This window comes from Peromyscus eremicus, chromosome 11 (genome assembly GCF_949786415.1).
Source record: "Peromyscus eremicus chromosome 11, PerEre_H2_v1, whole genome shotgun sequence".
NCBI classification, from domain to species: Eukaryota; Metazoa; Chordata; class Mammalia; order Rodentia; family Cricetidae; genus Peromyscus; species Peromyscus eremicus.
Window position 1 is genome coordinate 45,874,352 of NC_081427.1, and position 21,429 is coordinate 45,895,780.

The 21,429-nt window shown below is 40.0% G+C and overlaps 1 protein-coding gene across 3 annotated transcripts in view; it reads left to right on the forward strand.

Annotated features, from left to right (window-relative positions):
• Positions 1-1,618: 1,618 nt before the first annotated feature.
• The window catches only part of Kif2a (kinesin family member 2A), a 58,692-nt gene continuing 38,881 nt past the window's right edge, over positions 1,619-21,429 (forward strand). For 2 of the 3 annotated variants that reach the window (XM_059276105.1, XM_059276106.1), the window contains exon 1: positions 1,619-1,750. In XM_059276105.1, coding sequence (XP_059132088.1) covers positions 1,687-1,750 — 64 coding nt within the window. In that variant the 5' untranslated portion in view covers positions 1,619-1,686. Of the gene's footprint in view, positions 1,751-2,099; positions 2,343-21,429 lie in introns of those variants that run through there. The other variant, XM_059276107.1, reaches the window with a different exon arrangement.

Genomic DNA, 21,429 nt, shown 5'->3' on the forward strand with positions numbered 1-21,429 from the left:
AGCAGCTGTATTGTTGGGACTTCTTCGCCTTCCTGGAAGAATTTGCAAGCAAATAACTGGGTACTTTATACCTTAGTCACAGAAATGTAAGAGAATGAGCCCTACTAGACAGCAGCCCAGAGTTGTATAAAACTTCTACAACAGAGAACAAAAACAAGACAGAAAAAGCAGAACCTTCATTTCAACCTTGTTTTGAAACAGAAGTCCTGACCTATGATGTCATTTCTGGAACAGAAAAGCAGAAGTCTTTTTCTACATTGTTTATCTTTTTTTTTTTTTGGGGGGGGGCACAGTTTTAAGAGGCTCAGAGACCATCTTTTTAAAGGAGTTACTTGAACTAGCTGCTTCCTGTATTAGGTTGGAAATTCGAGGCACACAAAAAAAACGCATTTACACATATATATCCAGCTTCCAATTTTTAAATCTTAAGACTGTATTTTTAATCATTATAGGCAATTTAACAACGACCAGGCAAAGTAGATCATGGAAATGTACTCCTTCCATATGAAGTCCCAATACTACTAGTTAGTCTCAAGTTTTTTTTTTTTTTTTTTGTAATGGTCTTGAAAATTTTCCAATGGTGTCTTATCCACTTGCCCCCGTGCTTGGCAGAGATAGGTGTTGGCACTCTCCTTGTTGCTGATGGAGTCAGCCCAGTCAGATGACTGCAGAAGAGACTCATTATTCAACCTTATTCAAGTCTCTGCTCTGGTTTTGAGTCAGAGCTGTTGGCATTGTAGACCAGAGCAAATAAGTCTGGATTCTACAGCAGCGACAGGATACCAGGACAGGCCCTCTAGATCTCAAGTACAAGATAAAGGACTACTCAGAGGGGCTTCGTTTGAATGACAATGGCCAGGAAGTTAGGGGGAAAGGAAGGTCTTCACTCCCATTTAGGGTGGAGGAGACACCTTTTCTTTCCTCCATAACCGGATGGGAAGCCTGAACCAGGCCATGCCTTGGCCTTTGGAAAGGTTACTTGGGCCAGCCACCTCGGAGTGGCATGCAGTTGGGCACCCACCGCAATACACCGTGGGCCACGTCCCTACAGCCCCGCGCTCCAAAAGCCTCGCCACCACGTGGCCCTCAGCCCATCCCCGCTGCAGTCGTCAAGGCGAAGCCGGAGCCCTGCAAGGCACGGCGCGTTGGTTTCCCGCGCCTTCAAGCCAGCGCGGCGCGGGCTCGTACCGGGCCGGCCTGCGCGCGCTCCCCGCTCGGGTCCCGGGGAGGGTTTAGAGAGGCGGCCGCCTCCAGGCCGCAGAGGAGCTGGGCGGGGCCCGCCTGCAGCCCGAGCGCGCGGGCGCCGGGCAGGAAGACGCGGGCGGCCCGCGTGTGCGCAGGCGCGCGGCGCCCCGCCTCCCCCCAGCGTCGGTCCGGGCGGGCGGCGAGAGCCCTCCCACTCTCCCCCGCGCCGCCTTACGGCTGCGGCCCTCGCTTCACCCCGACGCCCGGCGTGCGCATCCCTGCCGCCCGCCCGCCCGCCCGCTCGCTCGCCCGCAGGCCCGGGGCCTCCGCCCGCTCGTCCGCCGCCGCTCCGCCGCGGCCCCGCTCGCGTCCACGCTGCCTCCCGGGCCGGCGCGGCCGCGGGCCACCGCTGCCCCTCCCGCCGCCACCCCGCCCCCTCCCCGCCTGTTCCACCCGCCCGTCGCCGCCGCCGCCGCCGCCGCCGCTTCTCCGGATGAGGTGATGGCAACGGCCAACTTCGGCAAGATCCAGATCGGGATTTACGTGGAAATCAAGCGCAGCGATGGTGAGCGGCGCCGGGGCCGGGCGGCCCTTTGATTGCTCCCGCGGGCTGTGGGGGCGGGAAGGCGGCGGCCCGGCGCTTTTGTGTGCAGCGTTGTGCGGCTGGGTGAGGCGGCCGTGGGGGTCCGCCCGGGCGCCGCTGCAGTGCGGGGAGGCCCCCGGCCGCAGGGCTGGCCGCGCCGCCGCGAAGGGCCCGGGCGGGGGCGGCTCCCGGGTTCACGGTCCTCCCCGGGGACTCCGTTAGGGCTGACCGTGCCTCGCGCTTCCCCCTTCCCCCCAGCTCTTGCTTTTTTTACCGGTCTCTGCATCCGTGGCGTGGCGAGGGGGGTGGGAGCGCGAAGATGGGGCTTGGAGCACCGAGAGACCCGCCTGCCAGCCAGAGGCCGATGGGCAAGCCATCCGGTTGTTTTTAACTGCTCTCCGGTTGTCAGGCCTCTCTGCCTGGCCTCTCCAAGCATACTGCTTGCTTTCTTTTTTTCTTTTTTTTTGCTCGTCCCTTTCCTGGGAGAAGGGTGCAGAGAATGCTGCACTCGGCCATGAAAAAGGGGTGGGGGAGCCACGGAAAGAAATACTCGCTCGATAAAGGCTTGGCCAAGGTGATGATCCTGAAAGGGAAGGAGAGGATGGAGAGAGGAGGGTGGACGCAGTCCACTCGAGGCACTACGGAGAGGGTGAGGGTGGGGGTGGGCGACCGGATGTTGATGTTTTCACACCCTGGGGAGGTAACTGAGAAAAGTGTAAGGCGAGGTGAAGACACATGTTTAATTCATTTTTTTTTTAAAAAAGACCCGTAAGCCTATAGATGTTTCTGTGGGGGGAAATGTTTTATATCACTGACTTCCAAGTGTAAAGTGGAAATCATTTATGTTGTAAAGGAAATAGTACAAGGGGATGAATGAAATTTTTTTTCTTAATTCGAATACTGAGAAACGAATTAGCTAGAATTATGAGTTGATTCTGGACTGCATCTCCCCTATGACCAATTCTTTTTACTTACTTCTGGCCAATCCACCATCCTTTACCCTAGTTAATAAGGGCAGGAATAGGACACCCACTTCTTGGTTTCTACCAAATTCGACCAAGTTATGTCAGTAGACGTGAGTAGATTGGTTTTCCTGTTACTTATGATGAACTGGAAGACCCTATATGGCTAATGATTTTTCCTCTCTTTGCATTTGAGATAATTTGTGGTAACTGGAAGCATCATTGTTTTATGTATGAGAAAATAAATTACGACTTATAGTGCTTTAGAAGTTACCAAATGGGAAGAGATACTTCCTTTACTTGGATTGGGGTTTGCTTTATTATTTCTCTCCATATTACCTTTCTTGTAATCATTATGCTGTTCTATGCTATTTTATTTTTTGGTGGGCTGTATATCAACAAATGTAGGATTTATGTGTTAATTTAAAACTTGGAAGTATAATATAAATTTCTCTAAAGTCTTGCAAGTCTTAACTATGGCTGTTAACTGAAATCTTCACAGAAATGACATGACAATTGAGAAGTTTCTGTTACAATTTTTCGGAGATGCCATTTTTTTTTTATTTTAAGTGTATTGGACTTCAAGTAATTTTGGTTCTTTGGTGATTCTAGGATATAGGCTTATAATGTTCCTTTCACCTTTAGCTTCAGCCTATATCAGAAATTGACACACGATGTATTCCAAGTTAGAGTAACCTAGACAACATTTTCAAAAGTGGCTTCTCAGAAGAAATAGTGGCTGTTAGTACAGTGTGTGTGTGTACTGTCCTAACCTATAGGTTGTAAATACTTACATGCCTTGGATGCAAAAGGGTAAAGGTAGGTAACTTTTAAAAAACATTTAAAATGTCTTATTTTTGGAGATCTTATAATCTTAGGCTGGCCTTGAACTTGTTTCATAGCTGAGGACCTTGACCACCTCCTGCCTCCACCTTCTGAGTGCCAATTTATGAGGTTCCGGGGGATCAATCATCACCAATTGAGCTACAGCTTCAGCCCTGAAGAGTGGATAACCTTTAAAGGAAATAATTAGCTTTCAGAGTGTTTTCACAGTTGAATTTCATGTCTAGAAGATTCCCCCAAGCTTTCCCTCTTATCACTTTAAGGGGGCTGTTTTTGCTTTTTTCCTTCTATAACAGATTAGTGATTAGATAAAATACCAGTGGTCATTGTATAAATAAATAAATAAATAAATAAATAAATAAATAAGCCTTGTGGTTGAATAAACACTGATCTCCTGAGACCTAAAATCACAGGAGTAAAGAAGGGCCACTTCAGCCTAATGGGGCAATACTGCGCTGCATGTATGATCTTTGTCCTGACAAACTTTTCCTATCAAGATGGTCATATATTAAGATTCCAAAGGCCAAATCATAAAGCAAAATGGGCCTATTCCTGTGTTCGAAGATTCTGCAAAAATTCCAATCCCAATTAAGTCCTCACTGCTGGTTAAAACAAGATTAGCAGTGGGCTTCTGAATTCCCAAGTCATCCTAAGTCATCTCATTCATGAGACAGCATATTTCCTTAAGCATTGATACTTAGAACTGTAAAGCTTACTGTTTTCAGAATTCATGGCTGAAGTAGCCGGTCATGGAGAGTGCAGTGGAGGCATGTGAAGATACCCACACTCATTTCAACCAGAGCCAGGATGTTACAGGATTAAGATACTTAACGGCCTCAGGAATTGCTTAAATACATCTGTGTATCACCCACACACCCATGTGGGTCCCAGTTGAATGCGTTGCTCATTATTGGAGTTTTGTTTTCAAACATTGTGTTAGGGCTGGTGAAAAGGTTCAGCTTGATGACCTGAGTTCAGTCTCCAGGACATTCATCATGGGAGGAGAGAACCAGTCCTTGCATTATTTTAATTAGCCAGTCAACTGGAATTTGGTCAGGAAATAAAACCCTGTACCTGTGCTCATTTCTGTACTCCCTCCTTCATCCTGTGACTCCCCTTCCCTCGTGGCCTCTTAGTTCAGGGTCCTCAGAGATGATTGAAGCTGAGTAATCTAATCAGGCTCGATTTTTGGTTGTTTGGTTTTATTCTGCCTTCCCTCAACCCCTCCAATACTCTAAGGTTAGATATGGCGGGAATTTGGCTTAGACTCTAGAGATTGCTTTCAAACACAGGTAAACTGGTATGAAATTGGAATGGTTTGTAAAATAGACACCTACATTTTCTTTCTTATGTTTTTACTATTACTTGATTCAGGTCCATTTTAGAATTCCATGACTCTAAAAACTACAGTTATGCAGATGCATAGCTAGATAGCCTGTATTGGGAAAAAATATTGTTTAAACTGCACTATTGAAACAAAAATTGTGTGGTAACAGTGACCTGTTACCCTCTAGGGGACTGGGGCATGGCTGAGAAATAGTAAATATTTATTCAAGTGCAGCTGAGGTTGTGTTGGTCTCTTAGCTGATGTGTCATCTAGTGGGATTTTTTTTTAATGTCCACTAAAAATCTTGGAAGATTATTTAATTCTCATTTTGTCTAAATGGAAACTTAGTCGTGGTTCAGCAGGAGTAACCTCTGTAAAAGATATAGCTTGTCAGTGGCAGTTAAGAACCTGCTTTGCATAGCATAGAAACCCAACTACCAAGAATTATAACACAAAGGGAGGAATTCTCTGCTCCTTGGGAACTACACATAACGCTTTCTGCAGCCTGGTCAGTATGTAGAAATTGTGTCTCACTCATGGAAAGAGCACTACAGAGCATTGTTAGAGTCACATTGTGATAAATAATAGTTACTAGGAGTGTCACAAGCCCAAAGTTGTGGGAGAAAAATATTCCTGTTTCTTGATTAAACATTGAGAAAACAGTGTCTTCATTAAAGCATCTGAAAAGCAGAGGAGATGGGGATTTCAGAGGGCCATCAGGAATGCTGGAGCTTAGGGCAGACAGTCTCACAAAGATTTTTAAATGACCCATTCTTTACATGCTTTGCTATTTATTATTGTACTAGTTCATCCTTACATGCCATTTTATAGGCTTCTGATGAATAGAGTCACAATGTACATAATTAAAAACAGGCAATATAAGAATACAACAGTAATTATGTGACTGTTGTGGGAATAGGATAGAACGGGTGTTTTTGTAGATTGGTAATTTCCTTTTGCAGGTGACTAAGATGGTACTGCTTTGGTGTTCTATTTATTAGGCATAGTTTTCCAGTTGCTTCTAAACATATTCTCTAATTGGGTTCTCACAGGGGCTATATGAAGTAATAAGCAGAGTAGGAAGACAGCAGATGCATCATTTTATGGGTGCAGAATCAGAATTCTCTGAGCTTACATGGTTCAGAAAGGACATAGCTTGGTAAGATGCTAATTAGTGACTACTGAATGCTAGCAAATGTTATTGATGATAGGAAGTTATATACTTTGTGAATATTAATTTTTTTTGAGACACACAAGCCCCTGTAATAGAATTTCCTCCATTACCATCAAAGGAGCTTAGAAAACTATCAGTTTGTAACATAGCTTACATTTGCCAAATTAGTGAAATCAAATTCTAACATTTTACCATTTATAAAGGTAAAGAGTTAACAATTGAAGGCTTCTTCAATTTTGCTTCCACCAGTATCACAAAAAGCTAGGAATCTATATATTTATTTAGCTACTCCATTCTATGGCAGACTTATAGGGAGAGGTTGTATATTAACTTTCACTGTTATATGTATATACTTTTTCATTTTGGAAGAAGCAGGAAAGAGCCAGTTAAACTTGTGCTTTCTGAACCACAGAAAAGCAAACTAGTGTGGAAACTCCGAGTAGGAGAAGGCACTCAAGATATATTCTTTCTAGCCACAAGTATACTTGTGGTTAATATTATATTGACCAGCTGGTTGTAGTGGTTGTTGGTTTATAATCTGTAGAATGCAGCACTCCCGAGGGAAGCTGAGGCAGGAGAATCTCCACAAGTTTGAGGCCAGCCTAGGCTACATGGTGAGGCCCTGTCTCAAAACACAAAACAGCAGCAACAAAATTACATTAATCTTGTGCAAAGCTCAGTTCTTGAATTCAGCCACTTTCTGATTTCATATACTCTGCTTGTAACCTAAAGTAATTGCTCAAGATACTTGCTTTTTTTAGGTCAAAGGAAATTCCTAGCTTAAAGGATAGACATACACTGTAAACTCTGGATAAAACTAAGTTTTACTCTTGTGGTCCACGTGTGGAACAAAGTTGTTTTTCTTTCTGTCACATGCCAGCTTTTTTTTTTTTTTTTTTTTAAAACCTAAAGTAATAGTACTACAAGTGGAATATCTCTAATATGAAAATCTGCAGTCTGAAACTACAAATCTGAAACTTGGATTACTTGATATGATGCCACAAGCTGAAAATTGATGCCTGGTCTTACATGAGGAGTTGCAGTCAAAACACAGGCACACTTAAAAAATCAAAATTAGTCTCAGTTTATGTGTATCAAATGAACTTGAGGATATTGCAGTCAAAACACAGGCATACTTAAAAAATCAAAATTAGTCTCAGTTTATGTGTATCAAATGAATTTGAGGATATGGTCTTACCCTCAATATATTTCATTATGTGTGTGTAAATGAACATTTCCAATAAGAGACACTAATCGTGCAAAACTGAAGTAGACATAAGAAGGGAAGAGCACTGGCTGCTCTTTTAGAGGACTTGGGTTCAACTCCTAGCACCCACTTGGCAGCTCATAACAAGCTATAGTCAGTTCCAGGGGATGCAACACCCTCTTCTGGCTTCCAAAGGCACCAGGAGTGCGTTTGGGCATGGACATACATGCAGGGAAAACACTCTTATAATTCACACACAAACGTAAGTTTAAAAAAAGAATCTCTTTTAAAAATAGACATTAGTGTTTTCTCATACTAAACCTTCAAGTACTTAGGGATTTATGGATGCTGTGAATGCTGTGCCACATAGATAACAGAGAGAGCAAAGTAAATTCAAATACATGGGCAGTGGGATCTTATCTAGTGAAAACAATGAGATGGTATTTTACCCTATTGTTGGTTAATTGTGTTAGTTTTTTGTTGTATTGAAAGAGTAAAATGAAGAAGCAAATGTCTTTCTTTTTTGGAGGGGTGGGTTTCGAGACAGGGTTTCTTTGTGTAGTTTTGGTGCCTGTCCTGGATCTCCCTCTGTAGACCAGGCTGGCCTCGAACTCACAGAGATCCGCCTGGCTCTGCCTCCCGAGTGCTGGGATTAAAGGTGTGCACCACCGTTGCCTGGAGCAAATGTCTTTCTTAAAAGTCATTTCAGTGGTTGAGTGCAAGATGCTGGGTTCAGTCATAAGCACTGTTGATTTGTTTAAAGTAAAATTCCTATTTCTGGGGCTGAGAGTGTCACTCAGTGGTAGAGCATTTGCAGGGCCGTGTTCAGCTTGCTTAGGCCTTTCTTATTTTTGATAATATTTTTCTCTTTACTCCTTATAATAAAACTTGCAAATTCAAACACTTACTAGAGTGTGAAGTATTTTGAAATATAGACCTTAAATGATTGTGGTATATCAAAAATAATGAAATATCTCATTTCTGTGTTTTTAGTGACAGATTTCATTAAATTATTTCATATCCTACATTGTTATGTGTGGAAATGGAATGAATAAAGTTCTAACAAAGAAATAAGTCATTTTCTAGTGTGACTAGTACTAATAGACACATGCTATTCTCTGTGTACATCTGTACTTTTTTAGAGTTAGGCTCCAGGTACACTCCCTGTGTTCCTGCTGTTTTCCTCAAGAACCCATATTCAGTTTAATATAGCACTGTCATTCTGATAGCCCTTGTGAGTTAGATGAATTGGCATTACTTGCCACTAGTGATCTACTAGTTTTTTCTAATTTTGAATCTTTGTTATAATTTCAAGACGTGTAATGTATTCCAGTTTGAAGTTTCTGGCAGACCATCAGCTCCTGACACCTGGTTTTTCTTTAGGGAACCTGAGTCAGAATCCTTATAGACACAGACTAAAGAAGTAGGACTTGGAAATAGGTAGAGCATTCTGCCAGCTGCTCTTACTTACTTCAGTGTGATTTGAGCAGACTCCCTTCACAGTGTTGCCAAGTACTTCCCTGTTGTATTTTATCTCCTTTCAAAGACTTGACCCCATTTTGTAGGTTATGGCACTAATTCTTAACAAAGTTCCATCTATGTAAAATTATTTTTAAAGATAGGATCAAGAAGAAATATGTGTATGGTTACATTTGTTGAGTGATCATAACTCTTGCTGAACAAACCTATTAGCTTCTGTCTTCCACACTGCTGTTTAATTTCTTTTTTTAAAAAAATTGATCCAAGAAAGAGGATCTTTGCAAATGGGAGAGCAGCCAGGCTATAAAGTGGGACCCTATGACAGAGTTTTATAAAGTGACTTGTTACTTTTGGTATCTGAAGAGAATTAGCATTCATGTCATTTGCTAAATGTGTGCCATACAGTATTGGATTTTCACGACAGCCTGTAAGACAGACGGTGTCTTCCCTACTTCACAGAAGAGGAACTGAGCCTCACAGATTCTATTGTGGGCCAGGATTGTGACCCTTTATTTTTTAAAAAAGTTGGATTTTCTGATGAACAAGATGTGGTAGACTTCATGGAAGGTAAAGTGTAAATAGTGGAGGAGGCAGCATTCGGGGCTTATGGCACAATATGGAAGAAGTTCCTGAGCTGGAAACACAGGGCTGGAAGGGTGAGAGATGAAGAACACAAAGAAACGGGGGAGGGGAGCCCTAGAGCACCTTGTTAAAGACTTGGAAACAAAGTAAGGTAAGCATCTTGGAATTAGTTTCTAGGACACTTGGAAACTACCATAGGGCTTAATCTCCTGAAAACCGTAATAGGAGTTAGCCAGTGATTAGTGGTAGATTAGAGAGACAGAACTACAGAAAATGAGAATTAGCTTGGGTGAGATTGCAGCAGTCTAGGAAGGTGAATTGAGAAGCAGATGAGCTGAAAACATGGCAAGAAGGATCTTGGTTGTCACTTGGGGAGGAACTTCACACTCAGAAGTGTAGCTTATAAAAATCTCTTTAGTTCTGTTTAGTCAAGCTAATCCTATTCATGAATACAATGTAGAGTACTATAAAGCCTGGGTACATTGTAACATCAAAGAGCAACTTTGGCTGTTTTTTTGTTTGTTTGTTTTTGTTTTTTTTTTGCCATTGATATCTTAAAAGTAAGTGAGTTTAAGGTGTGGGGCACTTCCAGTAAATGTTTACATGCAATAAGAATTTACTTAAGCTTTTTAACAAATTGCTTTGTCTTAAGACTGAGCCAAGACTGTCAGAATTCCTGGAATGGAATGGAATATAAAGGGAGAATTACAGCAAAAAACTTGGTTTTTTTTTTTCTCCCTAAAAAATAAAATATTGTTTAATTAATTTATTTATGTTATGTGTATGGGTATTTTGTATGTCTGCCCACCAGAGGAGGGCATAGGATCCCATGGAACTACAGTTACAGATACTTGTGTGCTGTCATGTGGGTTCTGGAAATTGAACCCAGGACCTCTGCAAGAGCGGCCAGTGCTCTTAACTGCTGAGCCATCTCTCTAGTCACTAAAAGGTAAAATATTTTGATTCTTGAAATGGGCCTGGGGGTGTGGCTCCGTTGCAGTGTGCATGCTTAGCACTTGCAGGCTCTGGTTGAAGTCCCCTGTCCTCTGTTCCCACATCCTGGCTGCCCTCCTTTGCCTTTTCTTTTTTATTTTTGACCTATGTTTCCCTACACTGGCATTTGGCTAGTCTGTTCTTCCCTAAGATTCAGAATACCTTTTCACAGTGTTTAGGATGTCTTAATGGCTATTTGAAAGGACTTAGCAAGGGATAGAAGAATAAGAGGATTTGGGGGCAGTGAAATTATTATTCTTAGTAGTGAAATTATTCTGGATAAAATAATGGACATATTCTTTGATCTATAGAAGTTATATCACTAGGACTAAGTCCTACTATAAGCTAGATAATGGATAATGATGTGTGGTTGTAGATTAATTGTAACAAATGTACCTGGTGCAGGATATTGATAATGGAGGGCATATGGGTGAGGGAGGCTGTTTTAGTTAGGGATTCTATTGCTGTGAAGAGATACCATGACCACAGCAACTTTTATTTATGAAGGAAAACATTTAATTGAAACTGGCTTACAGTTTCAGAGATTTAGTTCATTATTGTCACAGTGGGAAGCATGGCAGCTTGCAGGCAGACATGGTGCTGGAGAAGGAGCTGAGAATTCTACATCTTAATTCACAGGCAACAGAAAGTGAATTGTGTTCCACACAGGGTGTAGCTTGATCATAGGAGACCTCAAAGCCCACCCTCAAGGTGACACTTCCTTCAAGAAGGCCACACCTCCTAATAATGCCACTCCCATTAGACCAAGCATTCAAACATATGAGTCAGTGGGGGCTATACCTATTCAAATCACCACAGAAGCATACAGAATCTTTGTGAACTTTCTGTGAACTTCAAAAGGGGAAGGGATGTACAAACTTTGTCTAGGCCTCCTTTGAAAATAAATATAAATGGTAATCTATAATACTCAAGAATGGAGATAAATTAAACCATGGAATTCAGGTTTGCTGCTTATTTATGTATTTTTAAGATCTATTTATTTATATTTAATGTATGAGTACTTTTATCTGCATGTGTGACTTTACACCAGAAGAGGGCATTAGATCCTACTTACTATAGATGGTTGTGAGCCACCTTTGAACTCAGGATCTCTGGATGAGCCGCCAGTGCTCTTAACCACTGAGCCATCTCTCCACCCTCTGTTTTTTTTATTTTTTGAGACAGAATCTCGTGTATAGTAGGCTGGCTTTACTTGAACTCACTATATAATGGAGGATGACCTTGAATTGAAGATCCTCCTGCCTCCCTGCCCCCAACATTGGGATTATAGGTTTGTGCTACTACACCCTATTTATTCAGTTCTGAGGATTGAACCCAGGGCTTTGCACATGCTAGGCCATTACTTGTCTGGGTTTTCTACATGCTAGGCAGTTATTCTATCAACTGAGCTATACCTCAGCACCAGATTTTTTCTTTTTAATCACACTTAGTTGAGTTTGCTAACAAAGAAAATTTTAAATGAGCTATGTGGTACAATGAGAAGGATTCAGATATATTTGACAACTGAAATACATTCTTTATTTCAGCCTATGGACATAGTGAGTTTATAGTTCAGATGTTATGATGAATGCCCAAGCATTGCATCTTGAAGCACCATCATCCTTGAGATTGGCCAGTATTGAATATAAACTGGTTGAACAGTAGCAGATTTCTGCTCTAAGATGTGAGCACATGAAATCTATTTCCTGTTTAAGTTTAGTTTGCAAACAACTTTAAAGTTATGTGGAGTTTTGGTTTGGTGTGGGAGGTAATAATTGTACAAGTAACAGTCCTGTAATTACTATGGGGCACTAAAGAGAAATGGATATAATGATTTATCTGTATTTTGTTTAGGAAATGAGAAAAATTAGGGACTTCTAATTCACTAGAGATAAATCTTGTAATTTAGTCACAGATAGCTATTTGATGAAATACTGCTATTGGTCAAAATTGTTTGTACTGTTTCAATAAAGAAATTGATTTGTCCAACGCCATCTATAGATTAATACATAGAAGCTTAACAACTGGATTTCCTCTAAAATCCTACAGTTTAATTCCTTTTAAGAGTTCTTTACATACTATGGCTGTGTTAAGCATCACAAGTCCACTCATTAATTATATGTAATACTTGCATTTTCCTTCTTAAGGTTTAGTTTGCCTTGCCCTTGGTGGTAGTGTGGTGGATTTTGCTTGCTTGTTTTCAGTTAACCCGACTAATATTTGCTGAATGCTTTGAATGAAGGAAAGGGCTTTTAGAAAAGGTTATCATGTCAACAACAAAATACTGAAGAGCTATTGTGCTCATTTAAATGTTCCATAGCTCTATACTTTCTTCCAAATGTAGTGCTAATCTCCAGTCAGTGCCCTTTAGGCCTTCTTGCTCATAAGATTCAAAGGTTTAGACAGGAAGATACTCTAGCGTATGAAAGATGCTTGCTAGATGGGCAGTGAGTGCTATTGTCACAAAAATGTGTTCAATTAAAACTTGGTCAGAGTGCTGATATAATTCGTCAGTTCAGGGCTCTGTCCAGCTTCCATGGTCTTCAGTTTTATAAACCTGTTGTTTTGGGGTTACGCGTGGATTGTTGATGCTCTTTTTCCCCATACATAATCCCCCCCGCCCCAAACAGTAGGTATTCTCTCTGTTCTTTCAGTTGGAGTTGTATTTTGAGTGATACATCGCTTTTAACCTTACCTATTCTTATGCATTTAAGAGCCATTATTTAAATTAAGTAGAGTTTCCTGTTTGCCTGCTATGCCCCTTATCTTTCCTTCCCAGTTTAAGGGTGCTTTATCTATTCTCTGAGAGAATAGATAACCTTGGGTATTGGTATAGGTACTTTGGGTATTGGTCCTAACCCTGAAGTGTTTCTCACATAGTTCTCTCTATATAGGTAAACTGAATTCTCTTTAGCATAGGCAGGGTGGTTCCAGACATAAAATGTTTATATGTTATCTAATAGATTACTAAATATTGTGCTGGCCCTTTCTTTTTTTAATAAAAAAAAAAAATCAGTAAGGATTAGAATTCTCGAAGTAGAATCAGTGGTCAAAGAACTGTTTCCTTTTAGTTTGCTAGAACTTACCTATTTGCCTTCCATAAAGCAAGAATTTACCTTGCTGTCTGCAGAGTACCTACGTCCTTGTCAGACCGCTCATCTGGCTTTTATTTCTAGGCTCTTCTTCAATTGTGCTCTAAGACTATTCTGGGTCTTCTTTGTCTCTGGCAACTTCTAGATCACAGCTGTACTGCTACCATTGTTGCCTTCCCTAGACAAATTGAAACTTAGCACTTCTGTAATCACTCTCTGTGATCACATTTAGCTTTTAAATGCTATCTGGGTCAGTTTTTTTTTTTTTTTTCAAGTGTTGTATTATTTTATTGTATCCAAAGAGTCTTTTTGACATTTTTTTCCTTGTCACTCCTTCCTAGTGAAATTTTAATACTACAGATCTGTTGTCTGTGCACCTCTTTATGTGTGTGGCCCTTGGGATGCCCCAAACTGTTGTAATATCTGATAGATCTTCTCCTGAGAGCCAGTTTTCATCTTCATTAGGACATTATCTTTACTGGCGAGAAACTGTGGTATGTTGAGAAGCTTTTTTCTTCAGCTGGACTGCCCCAGAATCAGACAGCTTACTTGATGTCCCTACTAGATAGATAATCCCAAATTTAATATGTATAAAATGAAACTCAGTAGCTTGACTTTTAGCCTTTCTGTCCACACTGAACGTCTGAGTCCACTCTTCTTTGTATATCTTTTGCTTTAGACGTGCATAACTTTGTATTATATATTTTACCTTAATTATTTAACAACTTGAAGGAATGGCTCTTGTCTCGATTTGGCCAGACTTTGAAAAAAGAAATTTGAGAAAATTGCCTAGCCATACTATCACAGGATTCCATTGATGGTGTAGAAGAGATTGTGATGAGAAATTGAGGAAGTAGTAACTTTATAGTGAGTGTTATTTTCATGTTAGGATGTGTTTAAGCACAAGAGAAGATACCTCTGTGTAGCTAGTTCTTGAGTGGAATTTCTTTCAAGTAAGAATTTAAGTCATTGCTTGGTATATTCAGCAGAACATCTGCAAAGGCAGCTCTTCAGCAGAATGTGTTGTTTTAGCAACATTGGTGTGTAAAATTGTGGTATTCTAGAGAACAAATCTTGTTCCTTAACAGAGTTCCCAAGTGTTTAGATTTACTTAGTTAATAATCCTTACTTAGTTTGGAAGCTTTGTGAAGTGATTTACAATTTTTACGTATTGTGTGTGTGGTTGAATGTGTACTAGAGCATTCCTGTAGAGGCCAGAGGACAACCTTGTGGAATAAGTTCTCTCCTTCCACTTTTAGGAGTGTTCTGGAAGTGGAGCTGAGGTGGTCATGCTTCCTTGTCAGCACATTAAGTGAACATTTCAGGGCTTTAAAACACAGTTGTTTTTTATTGTTTCAGCTGTAATCATAATCATTTTAGAATTTGAGCTTTTATAGTCTCTTTACAATTGAATTTTGGTACTTTTAAATATTCATTTACCAACTCCAAAATAATGCAAAGCATTAGGGAACCTCAGCGATTTAATATCTTCTAAAGGGCTTTATAATGAACTCTTCCAAATATTTGTTCTACTCTAGAGTGTAGTTCAGTTATCCCAGAACAACAAACAGGAAACACCTTCTGTGTCACCCCAGAGGAACTGAGCAGTTAATTTTTATATCCCTTCTCAAAACAGTGGACTACTGCTGAAAAAAGATTGGGAGAAAATAATTTGTATCTAGTATGGGTAAAACTGTATCTCATTTTAAAGTTACCTTTTCTTCATGAAAATCTAAACTACATTGTGTTTCCTTTTCCCCTGGTATCAAAATGTCAGGTTTATGTATAAAGCCTAAGAAAGACCATGCTAGAGCTTTTAAATTTGGCAACAACAGTGACATAAGTGTGATGAACCAAAATAGAAAGAACTCTATGTTTGGCAAAGTTCAATTCCCTAGGGATTTATTAAATAGCAACAGTACAGTTACCAGTGGCAGCTGACATGTTATTTTGCCCTTCTGTAGTGGTGCCTTGCTCCAGCAAAGCTGTTGATGATGTAATGCTTATAGTAGTTCTGAGTAAGGTTTCTCTTCACTGCTTACATTAGTTAGCAAAACGTAGATATCAGCTTGAGAATTAGACTTATGCTGGACCGGCCTACTCATCTGTGCCTGTATAATCTCTGAAAATTCAGCCGATTCCTTTCTGGCCTTTTTTTCCATCTCAGGAACAAATCTGTATTACTGTTAGAGCATAAACAGTTGTTAGACAGGTAATGAATCAGGATGCAATGTATGACTGACTATTACTGTGTACTTAATATCTTTCATTTCCTAAATAATGCTTTTGTCGCATCCTCAGTGTTTTTAGTCTTTCTGTTCTAAGATACTATTTAGTAATTTCTTTCTTCAAAATTATCCTATTATATTGATAATGATAATACATTATTGTATTGAACTTTACTAGCAATGGGTTATCATGTTCTCAAAGGGATGTACTTTTTAGAATCATTTGAAGAAAGCAATTTCATCTCTCTTTAAAAAAGTCTTGAGACAGACCTCCTTTAGATCAAAAAGAAAAAAAAATCTAATCAACATAAAATATTTTGCTATGACTCGAAAAGATACACTCAGGTAATTTGAATTTATATGTAACTAAATATAAACTTGATTAGAATCAATATCACATGTAATATGAGAAACCAGACTTGCTAGTAAGTACTTGTCATCTCAACACTCAGGAGGCTATGGCAGGAAGATTTCATGCTCAAGCAGCCTTGACTATAGCAAAAAATAGTAAGATAAAAGGAAGAAAAAGACATAAGACAGTGTTTAACAAGTCACACACTACAAAGTGGTACAGTGTTGAGGTCAGTGGGTTCTAAGATACTATATCAGGAGTCTTTGTGGTAGAGACTCCACTTCGAAGAATGTTCTTTCAGATAACTGTTTACTAACTGCTGAGTAACATTCCCTCTGGAAACAGCCAGGCACTTGAAGCGTTACTCTAATTATTCTTTATCAATAAAAATTAAGGAGTCAGATATTGGGGTAAGAGCCTGAAAGATCAGAGAAGCAGAGAAGCCACTGGTCCCGTCTACCTGCTCTGTTCCATCCTCCAAACAGAGAGCCAGCTCCCTCTCTGCCCTGCCTTACTATTTCCTGTCCTATCTGTCCTCAGTCTTCCAAAACCTCTGTGGTTAATTTTGGTCAGCTAGTGGCTAAGTCCACTCTCTGACTCCAAGCAAGCTTTATTTGTCAGAACAGGATCAAAATATCACACAATAGGCACTTAATTCTAAATTGTAGTTACAGAATTAAAGCTTTATAATGAAAGTTACTTCTTTGTTCTGAGAATGGATATTTATGCATGCTTTTCTTTTCTCCTGCCTGAGGCACAGAAGGCAATAATATAACAAGTTTTACTAGCTTAGTTTTAAAAGTCTATGCAACAAAACACCAAAACTTCTTGAACTCTGGTCATCTCTCTGGTCATCAGCATGTCTTGCTGGTCCAAGAGTCTTATATTTAAATTTATTGTAACACAAGGTATATTTTTTGTATTTTTTATTATATAGCTGTATATATGTGAATCTCCCATGATTTGTTTTTTAAGCATGTGTACAATTTTAAATTATATTTCAAAATTATAAATCATCATTTTTATTATTTTAAAATTATCATACCTCAAGTACAACTCTAGAATTTAACAACTCCAAAGAGTTTGGAAATCAACGTTATAAACAATTTTATAATTCAAGTTTTATTTTACTAATCATTTATTAACTTGTACATTTTGAGTGTATTTTGTACAAATTTTATCTTATTTAAATATTAAGGTGATAATAAATGAGAAAAGAGAAAGTTTTATAGAAACATATTAAGAATTACTAATAAAATATTGTTCACTTTTGGGGAAGATTTGTCATTTGTATGCTCGAGTATGCCCCAACCCTATAATTTGAATAATTACCCACAAAAACATTGAGTTTGTAATCGTACATGTGTAATAAACAGCTACAACCTCCTTAAAAGCTGCTTGAATCAGAATTGATTTTTTTCGTGTTTGTTCTTTTTAAAATAAAATACATATAGCTGCCATATAGTAACTTTTCTACTTTTTTGAATGCTCATAATGAAATTTTGTCAGTATTCTTGATTGATTTATTTTGGCTCTTGTCTCCTGCATTTGCAAGCAAATTATACTTTACATGCTAGACAAGGTTTGTGCTCGCCTAATTGGTTGCTGGCATTTCTTAGCCTCACAGCTGCTGTGAATTCAGCTGTAAACCAGGAAACATATAATAGAGTTTTGTTCTCAGAGACCAAAAGGCAGTTGTCAACATTCGAAACTTGTTTTTGACAGTTCGGTAGTTCGGTAAGTATATCAACTTTTTTTTTTTTTTTTTTTTTTGGTTTTTTGAGACAGGGTTTCTCTGTGTAGCTTTGCGCCTTTCCTGGAACTCACTTGGTAGCCCAGGCTGGCCTCGAACTCACAGAGATCCACCTGGCTCTGCCTCCCGAGTGCTGGGATTAAAGGCATGTGCTACCACCGCCCGGCAGTATATCAACTTTTACAAGTTAAGGATCACTAATAACTGTCTGAAGTAACCATATTGATTTTTTAAGATTAGAAAGCCTTGAAATTCATGTATTTATTTTTACTCACTGAGTCAAAAGTGACTTGAATTGGAGCAGATACTCTTAACTGTTCATTTATAGTTTTTTCTTAAGAACTCGTCTGTATTAATATTTACTGACAGATTTTATTGAGTTTTTTGTTTGTTTTTTGTTTTTGAGATAGGGTCTTATATATTCCTGGCTAGCTGAGAACTTGCTTTGTAGACCATGCTTTGCCTCCTGAGTGCTGGAAATAAAAGCATGTACTATAATGCCTGCTCTTATTGGCAGATATTTGAAAGTTTAGCTCTAAACTGTTTATTTTTTTCTATGACAAGAGCATTACTGTATCGAGATTTTTAAACAGTTGAACATAAAATGACAATTGAAATAAAGGTTATGATTTCAAAATATTATATATTTACTTAACCAATCATATCGTTATAAATTATCTTGGTATTTAAACTTGGTGGAATTTACTTTTCCCTTGGGTTAAATTATGAACTTGCCTGCCTGCCTTCCTTTTGTCTTATACTTGAATTTTGGTCTAGGGAGATATTGCTGAGCTGGTACAAGCACGAGGACCTTAGTTCCAGCCCTAGAACTCATGTAAAAATGAGAGCTGGGCATTGTGGTCCTCACTTGTAAACCTAGCACTGGGGAGAGCAGAGACAGGGAGACCCTGAGCCTACTGGCCAGCCAACTACCTTATGAGTTCCAGGCCACTAAGAGACCCTGTCACAAAAGAAGGTGGACAGCTCCTGAGGAATGATATTAGTGGTTAGCCTTTGGCCCTTACAAACGCACACAGTCTTTGAATTCTGACTTTGTAATATTTCATCTGAGAATGATTAGTATATGTGAAAATGTTGTTTCTCAGTAGATAACGTATGAGGACCCCATTTTTAGGCAGTTGCATAGGCATGACCCATTGTGGAGGTTAATGAGTTATTGTTCCTTAAAAATTGTGTGTATGAAAATGCTGATGGGGAAACTTTACTTTTACTTTAAATGGGTGGAATATTTAGTGTATTAATCATCAAGTCAAACTCTAACCAACTTCAGCAAAGTAGCTAATACAGTGAGTTACCTGTATATAAGCTCAGTGCTGTCATGTTTGGTCAGTGAAGGTCTTAGGGTTACTATTGCTGTGGTGAAACACCATGATCAAAAGGAAATTGGGAAGAAAAGGGTTTGTTTGGCTTACACTTCCACATTGCTGAAGGAGTCAAGACAGGAACTCAAACAGGGCAGGATCCCAGAGGCTTACCTGCTTGCTGCACATGACTTGCTCAGCCTGCTTGTTTTTAGAACCCAGGACCACCAGTTTTTAGACCACAATGGGCTGGGCCCTCCCCTATCAATTACTAATTAAGAAAATGCACTACATTTCTTAATTGAGATTCCATTCTTTCAGTTAACTCTAGCTAGCTTGTGTCAAGTTGACACAAAACTAGCCCAGCACAAATAAGCAATAAATAGGATCAAATTAGATTTATATGCAATATTCTTTTCTTCTTATAATTGCTCTCTGCTCATTCTCCATATTTTCTCCAACATTTTCTTAAATACTTTAGTGCTCATTCAACACTAAGTCAAACGAGGTGGTAAGTAAATATGTAAGAGGGTTTGAAATGCATTGAGCACCCATATACCCTGCTAGAAAAAGCTTCCACTTGAATATGATTAAAACATTGTCTTAGCTCATTCTCACTATAACAATACCCAAGACTACAGAATTGATTAAAAAGGGAGTTTACTTAATTCACATTTCTGGAGGCTTGAAAGGCCAAGATTTCATAGATTGATCTGCCTAGGTTCTGTTAGGCTGTCATACTACTTCATGCATGGAGGAAAAACAGAAGGGAATGTGGGTACAGGACCACTGAGGAAGCTGAACTTGCTTCGTAGTAACCAGTTTCAGTAATAATCTCGTTAAGTGAGAATGTGAGCTCCTACAGATGGTACTAAATATTTATTAGCATCCCAGTCCCCTCCTTGGAGCCCAGACGCCTCCCACTAGGCCCCTACCTCTGAATGTTCTGCCTTAAGGAATTAAGCCTCAACATGAGCTTTGGGAGGTGAGAAGACAAGCGATATTCAGGTCATAGCATTCTACACCTGTCTACTCGTTATTGCCCTTTATACATACAAGCAAAGTCATCCCATCTGAGTATTCTGAAAGCTTTAACTCCTCCAGCTCAGAGCCAGTTAACTCATAACAAGTTCTCCACTTGCAAGATAAAATGGTGAGGTAAGTCATAAAGGCAGAATTCTCATTGTAAGGGAGATACAGATAAGAAAGCAAGCCCAGAACTCAGCAGGGAAGTCTTAAAAGCTCCTAAATAATTACGTAGAAGGCCAGGGTAAGGGACAGTGTCAGGCAGCCCTACCTCCAGATGGAGACACAACTGCTTTCAGTCTACTGTTGCTTGGGTGTTGGATGCTGGGGTCCTAGAACGGATCCCTCTTCCGCAGGTCTAGTAGGTGTTGCACTCATGCAGACTCTGTAGTAGTTCTGTCCTGCCTGGGCTCTCAAGTAGTTTTTCTTTGGAATTTAGGTAGAAGCAGTCATAGTGCTTACATTCTGCACACCTGCAGAACGTGCACACGAGCCACCATCAAGGATTATGGCTGGGCTCTTCAGAGTGCACTGCACTTGGGTGCTTTAGGTCTTCGGTGGAATCCTGGTTCTGGGGTTGCATGGTGAAGACGCTCTCAGGACCCTGACCTGAACTTCCTTATGGAAAGGGTGGCAGCCCAGTCCATCTTTGGAATACTTTCTTCTACTGCGTCAGCTAGCTTTTCGTCACTGTGGCAACATACTTGAGATAATGAAGGAAGGGTTTATTTTTGGTTCACTATTTCAAAGTTTCAGTCCATGGTCACTTGGTTTTGTTGCTTCTGAACCAATGTATAAGACAGGCCATGATGACAGGAAGGGTGAGGGATGGTGTTATAGGGCAAAGTGGCTCAACTCAAGGTCAACCAAAGGCAAGGTGGGGCCCAGGTGGAGAAGATTAGGTGAAAAGGTCCCTAGACCAATAGTGTCACCAACTTCAGGGTGTCGGGACATTTCATAATCAGACTACAGCACCTGTTGCCCTAATGATTAGCACTTAGCTTCCTTCTTGTTTAGTTCAACAATGCTCTTATATGTTTCACATGACTAAGCTGCAAATTTTAACATTTCTCTTTCTCTGGAATCAGAATTAACAGTGTGATTATACAGTCCCTTGTGTATTTGGCTTAGAAATTAGTTTGTCACTGTGGTGATGGACACAGTTACATCCAGGTTCTTTCCAATGGATTATAAGGGTGGCATCAGGGCTGAATAAAAGAGGGAGCCTGACAAGATGGCTCAGTTGGTAAAGTAGTGGCTGTGTAAGCATGAGAGCCTTGAGGTAATTCCTCAGCACCCACATAAAAAGCTAGGCATGGGG